The 21,314-nt window shown below is 42.6% G+C and overlaps 1 protein-coding gene across 1 annotated transcript in view; it reads left to right on the top strand.

The window, feature by feature from the left end:
• gabbr1b (gamma-aminobutyric acid (GABA) B receptor, 1b) overlaps positions 1-21,314 on the top strand; it is a 162,385-nt gene that overhangs the window by 59,257 nt on the left and 81,814 nt on the right. The window contains exon 9 of the mRNA XM_026300435.1: positions 3-80. Within this exon, the coding sequence (XP_026156220.1) occupies positions 3-80 (78 nt within the window). The remainder of the gene's footprint in view (positions 1-2; positions 81-21,314) is intronic.

Raw genomic sequence — 21,314 nt, 5'->3', positions numbered from 1 at the left:
AGGAGGGAGCTATAAGAAGATTGGATACTATGACAGCACTAAAGGAAATCTGTCCTGGTATGGGAATGACAAGTGGATTGGTAAGAAACATTTATCTTCCTAAGCCCATTTTTTTTCTTTTTTGCACTCCTACTACCTTCTAAATCTCCTGTTTTTTCCGACCCTGCAGCATCACCCTCTCTCCCTCTAGTTCCTCTTTTCTTCCTCCTTTATTGTTACCTCTTCTCTTTCTTCCTACCACTGTATACATGGTTGAATGTGAAAGTTCATTAATAAATCAATGACCTTTTTATTTATCGTTTAGGAAAACAGTGACACCTTTGCTAACTTTTCACACCTCACTGCTTCTGAAGAATGCAGATAGTTTTCTGTTTGCTTATGCGAGCTTTACTTAGCTTTTATTCCTTTTTATTTTTATATAAAATAAAAATAAAATGAAATAAAAATAAAATTATTATTTAAAAAATTATTATATACAGTGGGTACAGAAAGTATTCAGACCCCTTTTAAATTTTTCACTCTTTGTGTCATTGCAGCCATTTGCCAAAATCAAAAAAGTTCATTTTATTTCTCATTAATGTACACTCAGCACCCCATCTTGACAGAAAAATTGGTGTTAATTCTAAGCGGTATTGTTATGACCCTAGGGGTCATTATGTGTGTTGTTGGCTCTCCCCTCCCCATTTCGTGTGTGTGTATGTGTGTGTGTGTGACGGATGCGGAAGTGGGCGTGGACGTAGGAAGCCGTGGATTGGACTTCCGGGATTGGCCCAACACTTCCAGGAAGGACCATAAGAAGACCACGGACTGTTGTTTGAGAGAGCTATTCTCCCACCTTTGCCATTCCCAGCTATTTGATAAAGATTTCAGTTTTCGAGTTAGTTAGAGATTAGATTTTTGTTTCGAGTTTGTAGATTTAGTATTGATAGGATTTTCGTTGTTTAGATTAGAAATACTTAGACATTTAGGCTACATTTGTTTTGTTTTCTCCTGTTTGTTTTAGGAGTTCCAGGCTAAGTACCTGTGATTTTGTGTTGTTTTCTTTTGATTTGAGACCATAGGGCTATATTTAGCGTTTGTGTTTGTTTTCCAGTATTCGTATCGTATCGTAGGGCTCACGGAGCGTTTTTCTTTGAATAGGGCTAAATTAGCGTTTGTGTTTGTTTTGACCATTCTGTATCGGATTCTGTGTTTCAACAGAATTAAATTTCTTGTTAATTGTAGTTCGTTCGTTCGTGTTTGTTGAGAGTGGAAGAGGTTTGCAGGAAAACTCCACAATCATGTTACGCTCCGGCAACCCCTAGGCTGGGGCGTAACATAGATTTGGGGGCTCGTCCGTTGCATTTTCCGTGCCGTCCCCATAACATAGATTTGGGGGCTCGTCCGTTGCGTTTTGCGTGCCGTCCCCATAACATAGATTTGGGGGCTCGTCCATCGCGTTTTGCGTGCCGTTCCCATATCATAGATTTGGGGGCTTGTCCGTCGTTTTTTTGTGTACGTCTTTATACTTGTCTGTTCGGCAGTTCGGCAGTTTTTTCTTTTGTGGTGGTGGCAATATGGAGTTCAGGTTAGAGGACTTTACCTTGAGTCCAACTTTAGATAAGTTGGATAGGTGCCGCAAGGCCGATTTGGTGCTAATCGCCAACTTTTTTGACATACATGTGCCAACAAGCGCCAAAAAGGAGGAGATAAAACAACTCCTCATAGCAAAGCTGACGGAAAGGGGGTTGTTTGGTGGGCCAACTCCCACAAATGGAGTCGGGCCAGTGATCTGGCTGGTATTCCTACCCCACCTAAGGACCTCCCAGTCCAAACTGGACGAACAACTGAGGAGTTGGAACTCACTCTGCGAATTCGGGAGGTGGAACTGCAGAACAAAAGGTTGGAGGTGGAAGCCATGCATCTTAAGGTAAGGGTCCTGGAGTTGGAGCAGGGAGCTGCTTTAGCTGCCAGTCCCTCCTTTCAGTCACCTGTTTCACGACCCCACGAAGGCTTTGATGTTAGTAGGCACATAGCTTTAGTACCACCTTTTAGAGAGTCTGAAGTGGACTCATATTTCAGTGCATTTGAACGTATAGCTGCCACCTTAAATTGGCCAAAAAATGTGTGGTCTCTGTTGCTACAATGCAAATTTGTTGGAAAAGCCCAAGAGGTATGTGCATCGCTATCTATAGACGATAGCTTAGATTATGATACAGTTAAAACCACAGTCCTCAGTGCGTATGAGTTAGTGCCAGAGGCTTATAGGCAAAAATTCAGAAACTGTGAAAAAACTGCCACACAGACATATGTAGAGTTTGCGAGAGAAAAAGGCATTCTTTTTGATAAATGGTGTCAGGCTAGTAAGGTTAAAACCTTAGACAATTTGCGTGAACTTATGTTAATGGAAGAATTTAAGAATCGGCTACCAGAGAAAATTGTGCTTTATTTAAACGAACAAAAAGTCACATCTCTGGATAATGCTGCTGTCATGGCTGATGAGTTTGCACTAACGCATAAGAGCGTTTTTGTTTCCCCAGTCCGGCATGAGCTAAGCTCAGTTGAGAGGAAAAATCCCTCTCCAAAAAGTTTCCGACGTACATTCCCAGTCACCGCTGAAAAACACGAGTGCTTTTACTGCCATGAGCAGGGTCACCTCATTGCTGTGTGTCCCATTCTGAAGAAAAAAGAACAAAACAGAAATGTTAAATCTGCTAAGTCATCATCCCCAGTGGCTCTTATACAAACCCCGCCACCTACCCTGCCACTTGTGGGTATGGATGGAAGTAACCAAGTGGACAAGGCATTTAAGCCGTTTGTTACAAAAGGGTTTGTTTCCTTAGAACATGAGTCAACTCAAGTACCAATTACTATCCTAAGAGATACTGGTGCAAAGCAGTCTTTGTTACGTAATGATGTACTACATTTCTCGGCCCAGTCTTACTGCGGGTCCGACATCTTAATGTGCGGAGTTGAAATGAATGTGGTACGTGCCCCATTACACTTTGTTCAACTGTCATCCCGATTTCTGTCAGGCAAGTGTAAAGTTGCCATTAGAGAAAAATTGCCAATAGAAGGGATAGATCTTATACTTGGGAATGATTTAGCCGGTGGACAAGTGTTCCCGTCGCCGGAAGTGATCGAAAGTCCAATCGCTTCCTCATGTGTGTCAGATGACTCTGTGTTAAACTCACCTGTAGTATTTCCTATGTGTGCTGTAACCCATACTCAAGCACGAAAGTTTGGAAACTTGGTGGATCTCAGTGATACTTTCGTGAGCACTTCTGATCCGCCAAGTCTACCTGCCAAATGTGAAAAAGAGGAATCTGTGTGTGTTGAACTACAACCTGATGACAAAACACTGTCTCTTTCGGTGGACAGAGAATAGCTAATTAAGGCACAACAAGCTGATGTTACTTTGTCTTCCTGTATGTCTCTTGTGAAAAGTGAAAACTGTAAAAGAGATGTGTCGTACTTTGTGAATGATGGTGTGTTGATGCGACGTTGGACTCCGAGCTCTAGTAATGTACATGACTCTGTTTGTCAGGTAGTAATACCCCAACCCTTTCGTTTCCAAATTTTGACCCTAGCCCATGATCACAGTATGGCAGGACATTTGGGAATACGAAAAACATATGATCGTATTCTTCGTTACTTTTTCTGGCCAGGACTTAAGTCCGATGTGGTAAAATTCTGTCGTTCCTGTCATACGTGTCAAGTTTCAGGTAAGCCCAATCAGTTAATTCCTGTTGCCCCATTAAAACCAATTCCTGTAATTGGGGAACCATTTGAACACGTCATTATTGACTGTGTTGGTCCGTTGCCAAAAACCAAATCCGGAAATCAATACATCCTTACGATAATGTGTGCTGCCACTCGTTACCCCGAGGCAGTGCCACTCCGAACATTAAAAGCTTGTGTCATAGTCAAGGCACTTGTGAGATTTTTCTCCACATTTGGCTTGCCCAAGGATATTCAGAGTGATCAAGGTTCTAACTTCATGTCGAAGGTTTTCGCTCAGGTCATGTGTGTTTGTTTGTGTGTTTGTTTTCCAGTATTCGTATCGTATCGTAGGGCTCACAGAGCGTTTTTGTTTGAATAGGGCTAAATTAGCGTTTGTTTGTTTGTTTTGACCATTCTGTATCGTATTCTGTGTTTCAACAGAATAAAATTTCTTGTTAATTGTAGTTCGTTCGTTTGTGTTTGTTGAGAGTGGAAGAGGTTTGGAGGAAAACTCCACAATCGTGTTACGCTCCGGCAACCCCTAGGCTGGGGCGTAACAGTATGTGTGGAGAAAACCAAGCACTGCTCATCACCTGCCCAATACAATCCCTACAGTGAAACATGGTGGTGGGAGCATCATGTTGTGGGGGTGTTTTTCAGCTGCAGGGACAGGACGACTGGTTGCAATTGAAGGAAAGATGAATGCGGCCAAGTACAGAGATATCCTGGAAGAAAACCTTTTCCAGAGTGCTCAGGACCTCAGACTGGGCCGAAGGTTTACCTTTCAACAGGACAATGACCCTAAGCACACAGCTAAAATAACAAAGGAGTGGCTTCGGAACAACTCTGTGACTGTTCTTGACTGGCCCAGCCAGATCCCTGACCTAAACCCAATTGAGCATCTCTGGAGAGACCTGAAAATGGCTGTCCACCAACGTTCACCATCCAACCTGACAGAACTGGAGAGGATCTGCAAGGAAGAATGGCAGAGGATTCCCAAATCCAGGTGTGAAAAACTTGTTGCATCATTCCCAAGAAGACTCATGGCTGTACTAGCTCAAAAGGGTGCTTCTACTCAATACTGAGCACAGGGTCTGAATACTTATGACCATGTGATATTTCAGTTTTTCTTTTTTAATAAATTTGCAAAAATTTCTACATTTCTGTTTTTTTCTGTCAAGATGGGGTGCTGAGTGTACATTAATGAGAAATAAAATGAACTTTTTTGATTTTGGCAAATGGCTGCAGTGACACAAAGAGTGAAAAATTTAAAGGGGTCTGAATACTTTCCGTACCCACTGTATATTATAAAAATATAATAAAATAAGTGCTATGTTGACCAAATGACAGAGTTAGCGATAGTCTCCAAGCAGCAGGATATCAGTGACAACAGCAGAATAATTACATGCAGCTACCCAAGGGCCATGGTCACTGATATAGCAGCACTCCTCCCCCAGGTCATCTCAAAACACCAAGGATTCAAACAACTTATCCTGCATGTGGGTGCAGTGGACATCAGAAAGGGAGAATCAGAAGTTTTAAAACAGGACTTCTCTAAATTATTAGAGAAACTTCATAGTCGATATCTTCCATAGTCTTCCAGTCATTTATCAGTGGACCTCTCCCAAATATCGACAAGGGGATTATTAAATTCAGTCGGCTGCTTGCATTGAAGACTTGGCTGTCCAAGGCCTGTGAGATGACCCGTTCAAGGGAAAGGGCCCATACCTGAGCAGAAGTGGAGTGAGACGGCTAATGGATAATGAGTCCACTCAGTCCACTGTCTGAGGGACCAGATTGACTGACTGTCTGAACAGCCAAGGACTCCTCTGAGCGAAGAGAGGAGTGAAGAAAGCACTCATACCTCACCAGCAATGGACCCGTCATCAGCCAAGGATGCCCCCCTCGACAGCACTTAGTAATTGGTAATAGTAATTGGCCCCTCCACTGCCCTGGGCACCCCCAGCTGCATCCAAACCCTCTACAGACTCGTAATTGTCCATTCCTTCCCCAGCTTCAATTCAGCTTATTTAATTCAATTCAATTCAATTTATTTGTATAGCACCAAATCACAATACAAATCATCTCAAGGCACTTTACAAAAACTAAAGTGACTAAAAACTAAAACTAAAAACTAAACTAAAAACTGGCTTCACCAGTGGGATTTCCAAATCATTTGGAAGCCTTGGTGAAATCAGGAATTAAAATCGTTCCCCTTACTCCTAACCTGGGAAGGTCACAGGTATTATCATCAACACCTGTGAATCCATTCATCCAACAAACACCACCCCCTTTGCCACCCAGGAGCACGACCTCTGTCCCTCAGTCAATTAAAACTTCACCAGCTCTACCATCTCGGCCAACACTCACACCTGTCTTTCCACGGAGCACCCCTGTTAGACCCCCGCTGCCTGCTTCCAGACCAAAGACCCTGACTAGCATCAATGCTGCTATCAGTGACTAGGACACCCAGGGCCTCTGCTGTTCCAGGACTTATAGCGATAATAAACCACTTATCTAAGACCTGAGTCCCAGTGAGAAAGCACTCTCCCCTAGTGCTATAGCTCCAGTCAAAAGTCGTAGAGTGTCTAAAAGAGTGAGACTGTCCAATCAGAGAAGTCTAATTCAAATCCCTTGCAGACAGATAGTTTCAGGTCCCACTCCCACAAATTTCAAATTAGTTTTAATTTGACACTTGCAGTGTTCAATGTCAGATCCTTATGTAGCAAATAATTTGTAATCAATCTTTTTATTTCGTCTTACAATCTTGATTTTATGTTTTTAACAGAAACTTGGTTAGATAGCAGGACAGGAAATGCAGTTCTTATTGAATCCACCCCACCTAATTTTACATTTTTATAAGAAACATGGGAAAACAAAAAAGATAGTGGCATCTGTGTCTTTTTTAGGGATAATATGGTTATCCACAGGGCGTTTGCATTTGCATTTGGAGAGTTTTCATCACTTGAGTATGCATCTTTTAAAATTGGGCTAAATTATCTCCCTCTGTACTCTTCATAATCATTTACAAACCTCCCCAATGTTGCCAAACTTTCATTGATGATTTTACTGAGATGCTTTCAGTTGTCAGTTGAGTTTGACTGTTTAGTTATTACAGGTGATTTTAATGTTCACGTTGATAAGGTCTGTGACAGAAATGCCAAAGAACTTTCTGCTGTCCTCTAATCCTACACCACCACCCACTCGGTCAGGGCACAGAAAGCAGATGTGTGTGTTCAATGAAACTCTATGTAAAAAAAGAGAAATTTATTTTACTGAAACCATCAACAACAGAAGTAACAACTCATGTGTCCTGTTTGCTACAGGGAGTAGATTAACAAACCCTCTGTCTCTATTGCCATCAGAACTAATTTCAATATCTAATTGCAATGAGTTTGCATTATTTTTTAATGACAAGGTTCAGGGTATTAAACAAGCAATAAACTGCACAACACAGATAACATTTCTGCAGCCATCCAGGAGACACTTGACACCTGTAAATGACAAAACAGTTGAAAACACCATTTACAGTCTGAGTTCATTCACCTGCTGCCTCGATGTTTTACCCACTAGATTTCTGAAATCAGTACTAAGCAGTTTGTTACCACAACTCACTCAATTAATTAACTCATTACAGTCTGGAACATTTCCAAGGGCCTTGAAAAAGGCTGTCATCAAGCCTCTCCTGAAGAAGAGCAGTCTTTTGATGCCACAGTACTGAACAACTTACTGACTTTCTCCTGTTAAACTGCTTTGATGATTTTCAGTCAGGTTTTAGGCCCCATCACAGCACTGAAACTGCGCTCATCAAGGTGATAAATGACACTCGTCTGATTACCGACACTCTTAGTACTGTTGGATCTAAGTGATGCATTTGACACAGTGGACCATGTGATCCTGTTACAAAGGTTGGAGGACTGGATAGGCATCTCTGGTACTGCCCTTAAGTCCTATCTTGAAGACAGGAAGTACTCTGAAATTGGTAACTGTGTCTCAGACCAAATGGCGTTGATATGTGGGGTGTCCCCCAGGGGTCCATTTGGGACCCCTTTTGTTCAACCTTGACGTTTCCTTTAGGCGAATTAATACGCGGTAATAATGTGTCCTACCATAACTATGCTGATGACATTCAGATTTAGATATCACTCACAGCAGGTGGATATGGACCAGCTGATTCACTGTGTGGACATTGAACAGATCACAGTGTGGATGCAAAACAGCTTTCTCCAAATAAACAGTGACAAGACTGAAATAATCACCTTTGGGCCACAGAAACAAAGAGAAACAGTAAGCAGTCACCTCGAGTCTCTTTCTCTAAAATCTAAACGTCAGGTTAGAAATCTGGGGGTAATCATGGACTTGAATTTTAACAGCCACATTAAATCTATAACATCGTCAGCATTCTACCATCTACATTGCCAGAATCAAAGGTATCATGTCTGAACCAAACTTGGAAAAACCATTCCATGCATTTATCTCCAGCATGTTAGATTACTGTAACAGCCTGCTCACGGAGCTCTCAAAACGAGTTGTAAGGCAGCTACAGTACATTCAGAATGCTGCTGCTCAGGTCTTGACTAGAACGAGGAAGTACAACCACATTACTCCTATTCTCAGATCTCTGCATTGGCTTCCTGTCACTCAGAGAATAGACTTTAAAACAGCACTGCTTGTGTATAAGTCTCTTCATGGCTCAGCACCACAGTACATCTCATCTGACATGTTGGTGCCATATGAACCATCTCGAAATCTGAGAACATCAGGGACAGGCCTTCTGCTCATGCCCAGAGTCAGGAATAAACATGGAGAAGCAGCGTTTCAGTTTTATGCAGCTAAAATCACATATAAAACAAATCTCTAGAACTGCCTTCTTTCACCTGCGCAACATTGCCAAAATTAGGAACATTCTGTCTCAAAATGACACAGAAAAACTAGTCCATACATTTGTTACCTCAAGGGTAGATTACTGAAACTCATTACTATCTGGATGTCCCAGTATCTCCATAAAAATCCTCCAGTTAATCCAGAATGCTGCAGCTAGAGTCCTGACAGGAACTAGCAAGAGAGATTATATTTCTCTTATATTAGCTTCTCTTCACTGGCTCCCTGTAAAATACAGAAGTACATTGGTGTTTAAGGGGAACTTAAGAGTTGCAAGATATCCTTAGTTACTTGGCCTATATATAAAATAGGATTTGTGTTTTGGACCTTTGCAGCTTGAACTGAAATGGAGAAATTTTATTGGGAGAGTTGGTTATTTTAACTTCTGACCTAATCCAATCTGCTCAACCTTATCCTCTGTCACCACCTTGTGTTCCTCAAACACATTTATACTCAGTCCATCTGTCAAGCTTCTTTCTGAGCTCAAGCAAAAAAACCCTCAAATCCTAACACACAGGTTCCATTTTATGTGCTTGTTTGGTGTAGTTCACCAGGAATCAGTGTTCATAAACAGACTTTAAGGAAGGATCTTCTCATTTTTGCTTTTTATTGTGCTAATCTCTGCCACTTAATGTCAGTGTGGGAACTCCAAATGCAAAACAAACTTTTTAAAATACACATCTTTATTGTAATAGATGTATGAGGTGAGAATACGTTCAGAATAAGCAACACTGAAAGCTAGGATTTGAATATTTGAAAATGCATTTTGAATATGAAAATTGTGGTTTCAAAACTGAAAACTATGATTCAAACCTTTGAAAATAAAATTTGAATACAGTGGGTACAGAAAGTATTCAGACCCCTTTAAATTTTTCACTCTTTGTGTCATTGCAGCCATTTGCCAAAATCAAAAAAGTTCATTTTATTTCTCATTAATGTACACTCAGCACCCCATCTTGACAGAAAAAAACAGAAATGTAGAAATTTTTGCAAATTTATTAAAAAAGAAAAACTGAAATATCACATGGTCATAAGTATTCAGACCCTTTGCAGTGACACTCATATTTAACTCACATGCTGTCCATTTCTTCTGATCCTCCTTGAGATGGTTCTGCTCCTTCATTGGAGTCCAGCTGTGTTTAATTAAACTGATTGGACTCGATTAGGAAAGGCACACACCTGTCTATATAAGACCTTACAGCTCACAGTGCATGTCAGAGCAAATGAGAATCATGAGGTCGAAGGAACTGCCCAAGGAGCTCAGAGACAGAATTGTGGCAAGGCACAGATCTGGCCAAGGTTACAAAAGAATTTCTGCAGCACTCAAGGTTCCTAAGAGCACAGTGGCCTCCATAATCCTCAAACGGAAAAAGTTTGGGACGACCAGAACTCTTCCTAGACCTGGCCGTCCAGCCAAACTGAGCAATCGTGGGAGAAGAGCCTTGGTGAGAGAGGTAAAGAAGAACCCAAAGATCACTGTGGCTGAGCTCCAGAGATGCTGTAGGGAGATGGGAGAAAGTTCCACAAAGACAACTATCACTGCAGCCCTCCACCAGTCGGGGCTTTATGGCAGAGTGGCCCAACGGAAGCCTCTCTTCAGTGCAAGACACATGAAAGACTGCATAGAGTTTGCCAAAAAACACATGAAGGACTCCCAGATTATGAGAAATAAGATTCTCTGGTCTGATGAGACTAAGATTGATCTTTTTGGTGTTAATTCTAAGCGGTATGTGTGGAGAAAACCAGGCACTGCTCATCACCTGCCCAATACAATCCCTACAGTGAAACATGGTGGTGGGAGCATCATGTTGTGGGGGTGTTTTTCAGCTGCAGGGACAGGACGACTGGTTGCAATTGAAGGAAAGATGAATGCGGCCAAGTACAGAGATATCTTGGAAGAAAACCTCTTCCAGAGTGCTCAGGACCTCAGACTGGGCCGAAGGTTCACCTTTCAACAGGACAATGAGCCTAAGCACACAGCTAAAATAACAAAGGAGTGGCTTCGGAACAACTCTGTGACCGTTCTTGACTGGCCCAGCCAGAGCCCTGACCTAAACCCAATTGAGCATCTCTGGAGAGACCTGAAAATGGCTGTCCACCAACGTTCACCATCCAACCTGACAGAACTGGAGAGAATCTGCAAGGAAGAATGACAGAGGATCCCCAAATCCAGGTGTGAAAAACTTGTTGCATCATTCCCAAGAAGACTCATGGCTGTACTAGCTCAAAAGGGTGCTTCTACTCACTACTGAGCACAGGGTCTGAATACTTATGACCATGTGATATTTCAGTTTTTCTTTTTTAATAAATTTGCAAAAATTTCTACATTTCTGTTTTTTTCTGTCAAGATGGGGTGCTGAGTGTACATTAATGAGAAATAAAATGAACTTTTTTGATTTTGGCAAATGGCTGCAATGACACAAAGAGTGAAAAATTTAAAGGGGTCTGAATACTTTCCGTACCCACTGTATCAGAAGGAATAGGAGGCAGTTGTTTTTATGCTATAATTATACAAAAATGATGTTCAGCGCCAGTTTAATATGCCTGGGTAGTAAGACCTCCATCCGCTAGGGCTCGCACTCGAGTCAATGTGAGATGTCTGCTCTTCTTCTCCATTTTAAATTAAGAGCATGCCCCTTCTTCTTCCCTTTTCCTGTTTGGAACCACTGTGGGAGAGGAGCTGTTGAGCGGAGTATTTACCAGAGGGTGTTTTATGCGGCTTGGCCAGAAGAAGTGCCACTTCCTCAGGTGCTCTGTGAAGTTTCTGGGTCATATAGTGGACGCTGGTGGGGTGGCAGTTGACCAAGACAAAGTGAAGGTCATTTCCAGCTTTAAGAAGGAAGACCTTATGGAAGCTGTTGTCCGTTGATGTGTCTACAGATGGACTGGGTGCTGTCTTGGCACAGGTACCAGCTGGCGAAGAGAGGACTAGGCCCATAGCTTTCGCTAGTAAGTCCCTCAGTAGAAGTCAAACTAGGTACCTGGCACACAGACTTGAGTTTCTAACCCTGAAGTGGGCTGTGTGTGATAAGTTCAGCCACTGGTTCAAAGGCCATCAGTTCACTGTGTGGACTGATAACCCTCTCACATACATCCTGACCAAGCCAAAGTTGGATGCCTGTGAGCAGCGTTGGGTAGCAAAGCTAGCTCCATACAACTTCGAGATTAAGTATGTCCCTGGCAGGCTGAATGTGGTAGCTGACGTCCTTAGTAGAGAACCATTTGCGAAGCCCTTGGCTCAGCGACTCTTGGCTGAACCTTACTTTCAGTTGGCAGGACAGGTTGATGAAGTAAAGAATGCCCGAGTGCAGGACGCTTTCCGCCTGACCTGTCTGCCTCAGTCACTGAGCAGTCATCCCCTCTCTGTTGCGGGCAATGGGTCTATGTTGGAGGGCGATGTCTCCTCCCACTTGAGGTCCTTTAGTGACTGAGAGTCTTCTCCTCGTCAGCTTGCAACATCCCTCGCTGACGACCTGGCTTCAATCGGTTCGCCTATTGATGATAACCCTGATGAGTTATCCCATGCCGATCTCGTCTCACCAGACAGGGGACCCTGTTATTTCTAGGGTCGCCCACTATGTTGAGCGTAAGCGCAGGTCTTCGAGGCATGAATGTTCCCATCAGGACCGACTTACACTAAAGCTCCTGAGACATTGGGATAAGCTCACTCTTTTGGATGGTGCTCTGTATCGAGTGGTGAGAGATCCACTCACCAGACACAAGCCATTCCAGTTTGTTGTACCGATTCCCTGAAGTCGAAGGTACTGGCTGGCGTGCATGATGATGCTGGGCACCAAGGTCAGCCTGGCACGCTTTCCTGGGCCCGTCGGCGGTTCTTCTGGTATGACATGGAGGAGGATGTACGCAATCACGTGAGACATTGCTGCAGATGCATCTTTAGTTATACCCTGGAGCCGGCGGCTAATGGTCCCAGCATTAAGACCAGTGCCCCCTTGGAGCTCGTCTGCATTGACTTCTGGTCAGCTGAGGATACTCAGGCTGTTGAGTCCGTTGGTGGTTGCATTGACCGCACGTTGTCATGGGTCCAGGAACGCTCCGCCACTGAAAGGGACATGGACGATATTCAGTTGTCCCCACCTCTGAGGAGTCCTTCTGCTCTTGGGGATCCAGCTGAGGCTGGTACTTCCCCATGCTCCATTGCTCCCACTCTTTTCCCCCGGCTGTGTCCGTTGGTACTGACATGGGTCAGAGACTTACTACACGTTTTGGTAGGGTTATTAATCATGTTTGTCGTCTGACTGAGTCCATGGTTCAGGTCAAGTCACTCCTAGGGAATGAACCTGCTCATGCGGCAGTTATTCATGTGTGACATAGTTTGGTTTTTTTACGATGGCTCTTCCAGTTAAGTCGCCCGTTATTGATTAGCATGTTAGGGAATATTGTTAATTACATCCAGGGGTAGAATGGCCTCTGTGTGGCTTAAATGGCACCTCATATTGTCTGTAGAGTGTCCTGAGATCCTGCTAGGCGCTAAGCAGTTCTCCGGCCTCTTATCCTGATTGTAGGAAGCTTCATTGGTGAACTGATTCACTGACTAGGTCTGAATCTGTCAACGGCCTGTATAATTGTCCCTGTGGGTGTGTTGTTTTTTTGTTTTCTTATTTCCCTGTGTAACCCCCTTTACCACACGGCTCGTTAGAATGAAGTAATCCTATGCAATATGGGACCCCTTTACTTCATTAACTCTATGGTAAGAGAGACATTCAAAAAAAACAAATCTGTCTAGGGTAACTGTATAATTTCCAATCTTAATTAATGTGAAGCTTCTTGGAGTAATATGAACCAATACACATAACGGGATACAAATTTACCTTGGAATGATCCTCTTCCAATGTGGGTCTTACAGGAAAAAAAATCAACCATACACAGTGATGGCGTCTTAAGGGTTTTTTTCCCTCTTTTCTTTTTATATTATCCAAATGCAAAATTAATTAATAGAATTTTATACTCAACAAAAAAAACCAGTTCTACACCCATGGGAATTGTAAATTAATAGTTTGTCTGCGAGTGCACTCTTAAGTTATTGTGTATGCACGCTTGCAATTAGCGTTGGCGCGCGCTGGAGATCACGTCCATGTTGGGGTCCAACCTTCCGTACTCTACTTCCCTCGGCGCAGGTGAATGCAGAGTCTCTGGCGGCCCCACCGTCGTCTCTTCTGCTGGCTCCGTGGTAACCATTGTAGACACGCGATGCTAGTGCTAGCTTAGCTCCGTCAGCGTCGACCTCAGAATGGTGCAGCCACTCACAACCTCACGGCGCGAGTCGTCCCCGAAACATCCGCGGTCCCTCGGAGCAAGAAGAACTGAACAGCTGACCTAAGTTGTGTCCCTAAACGTGTCCCTAAACACCTTTTCCTTCCCCTAGGGTGTGCTTGCTCCCAGCGAGCGTCGCCATCTCCAACAACTCTCTCCCATTTTTTTTCTTCCCCTGCGTCTTCACGTCACACGCCAACACAATAATACAAAGAAAATATACATCTGGGTGGTTTCCTCCTGAAACATGAAATACACTAAATGCCTTATGCACTATCATAACGAAGTAAAAAAAAACCCCTATTCTTGTGAATAGATCAAACACAACATACCCTGATAGGCTCAATATTCAGGTTATTACACTCTCCCCCCACTAAAAAAAAAACATGCCCTCATGGTTCCTATATTATCCGGTAAGGTAACCCTGAACTAAGTTAGGAAAAAGAACTTATCCATGTAAGACAGGCACATATTTAACCCTCTGGGGTCTGACGGGGTTTTTGGGGCCTGGACAAATTTTGACATGTCCTGACATTTGTGCTTTTTTCAGTGTTTTTTAAACATATTAATGTCTAAAGTCTAATAACACTGTAATCAGCACAAAATTGGCTACAATAATATGTGAGCAGCAAGTTTATACATGATTGTGTTTTTGAGAAAAAAGTGTTTATTATTGGTTAGTGAAAAACTACAATTTTTTACTCACTGAAATAAGACCATAAAACACAAACAGAACATTGGTTCACAAGTGTTTACTTCAGAGTGCTGTGAATGTCATCTTGTTCACACATTCACAAAACGCGCCGGCACCTATTCTTAAGTAGTGGTATTTTTTTTCTTTCTATATACATGATAATGAATGTTTTATGCCCATTATCATTATTAAATGACAGGATAGTTTTTTCATTTTTTTTCATTATTATTAAATGACCCTGTATTAAGAGCGTGCGCCTTCTCCTTCCCTTTTCCTGTTTGGAGCCGCTGTGGGAGGGGAACTGTTGAGCGGAGTATTTACCAGAGGGTCTTTTATGTTTTGTTTTGGGTACCAGGTATGTGAAGCTGTTATTGTTATTATGTTATGTTTTGTTCTGTATTATGTGTGAATATGCTTCCCTTCTCCTGTTTGGAACTGCTGTGGGAGAGGAGCTGTTGAGCAGAGTATTTACCGGAGTGTCTTTTATGTTTTGTTTTGGCTACCAGGTACCGCAAAATAAAAGGCAAAATTCAACGAAAAACCCTGTGTCACTATTTGTGCTCAACATCATAACAACACAACGCAGAGTTTCTCAGAGTATGTCGAGAGCATCATGCGATCTGAGTACACAAGGTGACAATGAGAGTGGGAGAGAGATCCAAGATGGCAATGCGGATGACAGAAAACCAGGCGCAGAGAGGCATCTAAGGCAACCGGTTACAGTAAGACAATTCAAATCCCAGCCCATAATACTCCCCGTATTCCCATCGATGTGTGGATTGTGCATCCATAACCATGTAGCTCCTAAGACCAGTGGTCGTGGTGAATGAATTATTCTGAATGATATGTGCTCAGAGTGATTACCTATAGTCATATGCACTGTACTGGTCTTCTTGGAGCAGGCGTGAATAATGTGATTGTCCAAAGCTTTCATTTTCACAGGAGCTGCTAATTCAGTCAATGGTATTTTAAGTCTCTTACACAGCCCTTCGTTCATGAATTCCGTATCTGCTCCTGAGTCAATAAATGTGAAAAGGGTCTGAGGTTGGTTTCCCAAGTGTAACGTAACTTCGGTTAGTGGCTGGGGATCAGCCTATCCAGACTGGGCTGGGCTCAGCAGCGATCCCCTCCTAGCTGCTGAGCCTTTACTTTTGCTAGCGCTGGGCACGAGGAGACTCTGTTTTCTGGTTTTCCGCAGTATAACCACAGATTCTCCTGAAAACGTCTGTGGCATTCTTCAGGTGTTAGGTCAGTTCTACTGATCTGCATGGGTTCTGTAGCTGACCTTATAGTTGAACTGTCCTGCTGGTTGTCTGAGTTGGAAGCCTGTGGGCGGTTCTGTAAGTTGACAAGTGACGAGTGATCAGGGGAAGTGCGAGTTGCGTGAATAAAAAAAACTTTCTCCCACTGTCGTTCCCTTAAGCGACGGTCTATACTGACCACCATCTCCAGAAGTTTGTTGAATTGTTCTGGCCATTCTCAAGCTGCAAGCTCATCCTTGATTTTTTCCGTCAGTCCCGCATAGAACATATCGCTTCAAGCTGTCTCATTCCAATCACAGGTGGCTGCTAATATCCTAAATTCCACTGCATAGCCTGAAACTGATCAATTCCCTTGGATTAACCTAGACAGACGAATTGCTGCTTCCTTCCTGGGTTTTGCGGGGTCAAATGTATTAATTAGTTCCTTGGAAAATTTTGCCAAAGAGTTACAGATACCAGACTCCCTATTCATTTCTACCGTTCCCCACTCTCGGGTTGGACCAGATAGTAGGGACAGGATAAAAGCTACCTTGCATGAATCAGTGGGGAATGCAGAGGGTTGGTATGAAGCTGAGCTTCATAGGAAGCCAGCGCATCTTCCACCCAAAACCTCCATTGTTTTTTGTCAGTTGAGCTCATAGTTGGCCCAGATTGTACTGTTAGGGTTTAGCAGGAATTTTGGTGTGAGCTCAAAAAAAGACTGACAAACATAGAGGTAATGAGGTTAACAAATTTTATTAGCAATCTGGATGGATCTGGTGGAAGGTCCTGAGTGTCGAGATCAACTGGATCTATAAGAAAGATGATAATGATTAGGAGGGGTCAGAGGTAACTCCAAAACTGATGGGTCTTTTCCAAAAACAACAGAAAGGTTTCACTTATCTCTTTCCATGTACTTAAGCCAGATCCAAAGAAAAACTGCCTCAGTCCATTAACAAAGCACAGATGGGTTCGTCTGCAGTTGGTCAAATCCAGTAATTCAGGTCAAGTTGGTTCCTTGAGGTCTAAGGGTATCTGGTAAGAGCACAGAAAAACATGAGGCAAGGTTTCAAGGTGATTAAGGCAAAAAGTCTGAGCAAATAGCTGGAGAGTGTCAACTGGAGTGTTAACCACAATCTGGCAAGGAATGAACAAATGGTGAGGGTCACAGGTGGAATTAATCAAGTAATTAGGTCAAGTTACTGGAAGAATGTGTGAAGTGTCCAAAAATAAAAGCCTCCGGAGGAAGTCTAAAATCCCAGAAATTTAACACTGCCAGGTGTTGTAATGCTGCACTAACACAGATAAACACTTATGGAAGCAAATATCTGACATAAGGATTTGAATTACATCAACACAAATAAAATATTTTGAAATTTTATCACTATTGAATACATAGTTTTTGAAATTTAAATACAACTGAATTTATTGCACTGAAACATCTGACTTTGTAATTCATCTTGATTTATGTGGTCTAAAATTTACTTCATGAATTCTCAGTAATCACTTTTAAGTTGTGCAAAACCTTAATTTTCTATATGCTTTATTTCAGGTTTCTCAAATTCAGAAAGAAGCTATATTCAAGTTGAATTCAGATCATTAAATTTGCAACATAAAAATTCAACACTGACACCTGGGACTTAACTTTTGTTAATGTAGAAGCAGATTCCCCCTCTTCTCCTTTTTAAGTCTGTTTCACAGCTCTCTCTGTAGAGCTCAAACCCTGGCAGCCATAGATAACTGTCCGGAGTGGAGTCACTGGGCCAGATCAACAACACCAGGACCAGGGACACCTGTGTGTGTGCATGTATGTCTGTGTTTGTGCTATACATAGCAGTTTCCATGATGGCCCAAAAATTTCTTTTAATCTCATCTGATAAGAGAAGCTTCTTCCATGTGCTTGGGGATTCATCCACATGCTGTTTGGTAAACTCAACACATTTTCTTATTTTTGTCTTTAAGTAGTGGCCTTTTTCCCTTGCCCTGTTTTTGCCCATGTTTTATGACCATAAGTTGTTTTTATATAAACATATTTTGGTTATGTTATTTGTGAGCAGTAGTCTCAAAAAAAAAAAACGGGTTAAGAAGACCAAAAACCCATGACAATATGGTATGTAAATGATTCCATATAAAATAATTAAAACCAAAATAATTCAAAGTGAGTATTTAAATGCCACTTTACTTATTAAATACATTTTCAAATTACATGGTCAAATTTCACATTGTATTGCCAATTGCCTAATGAATTGTAAATTGATTTTTGCGGCCATGTAGAATTGAGTGGTGTATTTATACTGAGCATGCATTTATACTGAACAGGTAACAAGTAGCAGGCTTCGGGTCATACAGTTAGCAAAACTAAAGTAAGTCCATGAACAGATAACAAGTAGCAGACAGGAGCAACTTCAGGAAAACAAATCAGGCTTTCAATTTGATTAAAGTCCGGTAGGCAAGAATATATCCACTCAAAGTCCAGGTCAGATAGTTAGGAATCAAGTCATCAACTCAGGAGTCAAACTAGGCCATCAAGAATCATGCATGCATGAATCATAAATCAAACTGTGTCCTCAGTAATTGGGTTCTACTTTAGGAAGTCAGGTTAGTCACCAGGAATCTGATGACCTTTGGGAATTAAGTTAGGTCCTCAGGAATCAGGCTATGCCTTGGAAGTCAGGTTAGGTTTTTTTAGGAATCAGGTAAAGTCCTCATGGAATTAGGATAGGTATTCATGAGACAGGTTCTGTCTTCAGGAATTAGGTTCTGCCTTCAGGAATCAAGTTAGCTTTCATTTATCAGGTTAGCTCACAGGGATTAGGTTAGCTTCACAGGAGTCAGTTCAGCCTTCAGGAAAAGGGTTTGGCCTCCAGGAGTCAGATAATGTCTTCAGAAATCAAGTGAGGCATTCAGGAATAAGGTGAGGCCATCAGGAATTAGGTAATGCCACCAAGAATCAGGTGAGGGCTCAGGAATTAGACTTTGGTCTTCAGGTATTAATTCATGGTCAGGCAGAAATCATGTCAGGCAGGGCTGGATGGTGAGCACCATGGGGTAACATCACAATGTTTCAAAGGGTGTGAGGCTACAAACCTGCTTTTATACAGAGTGTCTTGCAGATCCAAGCAGATCCTGTTGATTACTGAGGACAGAGCAGGTACAGGTGAAACCAATCAAAATTAATTCAGAGAAGTTACAGAAACTAACTGAGGGGAATACATGAAATTAATGTCAAAAGTCCAGAACAGGAAGTCCAAAATCCAGGATCCTAACAGTAGGACGGGCAGAAATCCAAGGCCATTCACACTATTTGGGTACTCTGGCAGTTCCAGAGGACAGCCCTTCACATGATTTGGAACTGCAGATGCAGTGGCGTCGACATGGACAGCCGACCCACTGAAAAGACTTGGAGCAGTGGTGTTGGGGTTATCAGTCAACTCACTGGCAGGATCAGGAACATAGACAAAAACTGTGGCGTTGACAGGACCGGCTGACCCACTAGCCCAGGATCAAGAACAGGAACAGCAGTGGTGTCGGCCAGACCAGCCGACCCACTGGGACAGATATCAAGATCCGGAAATGCTGGGGCGTCGACAGGTGTGGTTGATCCATAACTGACATCAGGAGCAGGAGATTCAACTTTGTTGGCCGTATCCACCAACCCACTGGGCTGAGCAGGAACAGAATAAACAGTGGCATTTTCCATGCTGGTTAATCCACTGGGCAGATCAGGAACAGGAGGTACCTTAGGGCCATCTGCACGGAAACAGTGGCGGAGTCTCAGAGGGAACGTATCCAATGTCCAGGAGGAGGCAGGACAAGGAACTTTGGATGGAGACGAGACCTCAGGCGGAGACAGCGTCAAATGAGGTATACCAGAACTCTGGAAACTCTGGCATGTGAACTTTGGACTCTAGAAAAGACTCTGGCTGGGGCACTGGCTGAGTAGCTGCAGGTTCTGTAAGTAGAACTTGAGACATAGGCTGGAGAGCAGGGAAGTCTGGCTGGGGCTCTGGCTGGGGCTCTGGAGAGCCTGGCGGGAAACTGGAAACTGTGGCTGGGAAACGTTCATGAGCAGTGAACGATGGCTGCAGAGCTGCAGATTCCGGACTAAGAACTGGGGACATAGGCTGGAATCCAAGGAGTTCAGAAACCTTGGGGCGTATGGCTTGAATGGGGATCTGTTGTTTTTCACAGTCCATTATTAATGAGATTATGGATCAGCATAATCCGCTAGCAAAACAAACAGATGTCTGTGAACAGGTAACAAGTAGCAGGATTCGGGTCTCACAGTTAGTAAAACTAAGGTAAGTGCATGAACATAACAAGTAGCAGACAGGAGCAGCAACTAGTAAAGAATTAAGGACCATTACAGTAATCTAACATGCTGGAGATAAATGCATGGATGTCTTTCCAAATCTGGTTTAGACATGATCCCTTTGATTCTGGCAATGTTTTTGAAATGGTAAAATGCTGACAATGTTATAGATTTAATGTGGTTGTTAAAATTCAAGTCTGAGTCCATGATTAGAGGATTTCTAACATTATTTTTAGATTTTAGCGAAAGAGACTGAAGGTGATTTCTGACAGTTTCTCTTTGTTTCTGAAGCCTAAAGGTGATTATTTCAGTCTTGTCATTGTTTATTTGGAGAAAGTTGTTTTTCATCCACACAGTGATCTGTTCAATGCAGTGACAGTGATTGACTGGTCCATATTTACTTGCTATGAGTGATATGTAAATCTGAGTGTCATCTGCATAGTTATGCTAGGACACATTATTGCTTCGTATTAACTCGCCTAAAGGAAACGTAAAGATTGAACAAAAGGGGTCCCAAGGTGGACCCTTGGGAGACCCCACATGTCAACGCCATTTGGTCTGAGACACAGTTACCAATTTCAATGAAGTTCTTCCTGTCTTCAAGATAGGACTTAAACTATTTAAGGGCAGTACCAGAGATGCCCATCCAGTCCTCTAACCTTTGTAACAGGATCACATGGTCCACTGTGTCAAACGCAGCACTCAGATCCAACAGTACTAAAGAGAGAGACTCTGCCAGCGTCTGTGTTCAGACGAATGTCATTTGTCACCTTGATGAGTGTACTGGGGGCCTAAAACCTGACTGAAAATCAACAAAGCAGTTTTTTAACACAAGAAAGTCAGTAAGTTGTTAAACAACTTTGTCATGGATTTTGCCTAAAAATTGCAGGTTTCATATGGGCCGGTAGTTGTTCAGTACTGTGGCATCAAAAGACTGCTCTTCTTCAAGAGAGGCTTGATGACAGCAATTTTCAAGGCCCTTGTAAATGTTCCAGAGTGTAATGAGTTAACTAATTGAGTGATTGTGGTAACAAACTGCTTAGTACTGATTTCAGAAATCTAGTGGGTAAAACATTGAGGCAGCAGGTGGATGAACTCACTGTAAATGGTGTTTTCAACTGTTTTGTCATTTACAGGTGTAAAATGTATCAGTTCTACCAAGTGTCTCCTGGATAGCTGCAGAAATGTTATGTGTTGTGCAGTTTATTGC

This window comes from Mastacembelus armatus, chromosome 11, assembly GCF_900324485.2.
Source record: "Mastacembelus armatus chromosome 11, fMasArm1.2, whole genome shotgun sequence".
NCBI lineage: Eukaryota > Metazoa > Chordata > Actinopteri > Synbranchiformes > Mastacembelidae > Mastacembelus > Mastacembelus armatus.
The sequence above is the reverse complement of the archived record's forward strand: the minus strand, read 5'-3'. Positions and strand labels throughout refer to the sequence as shown.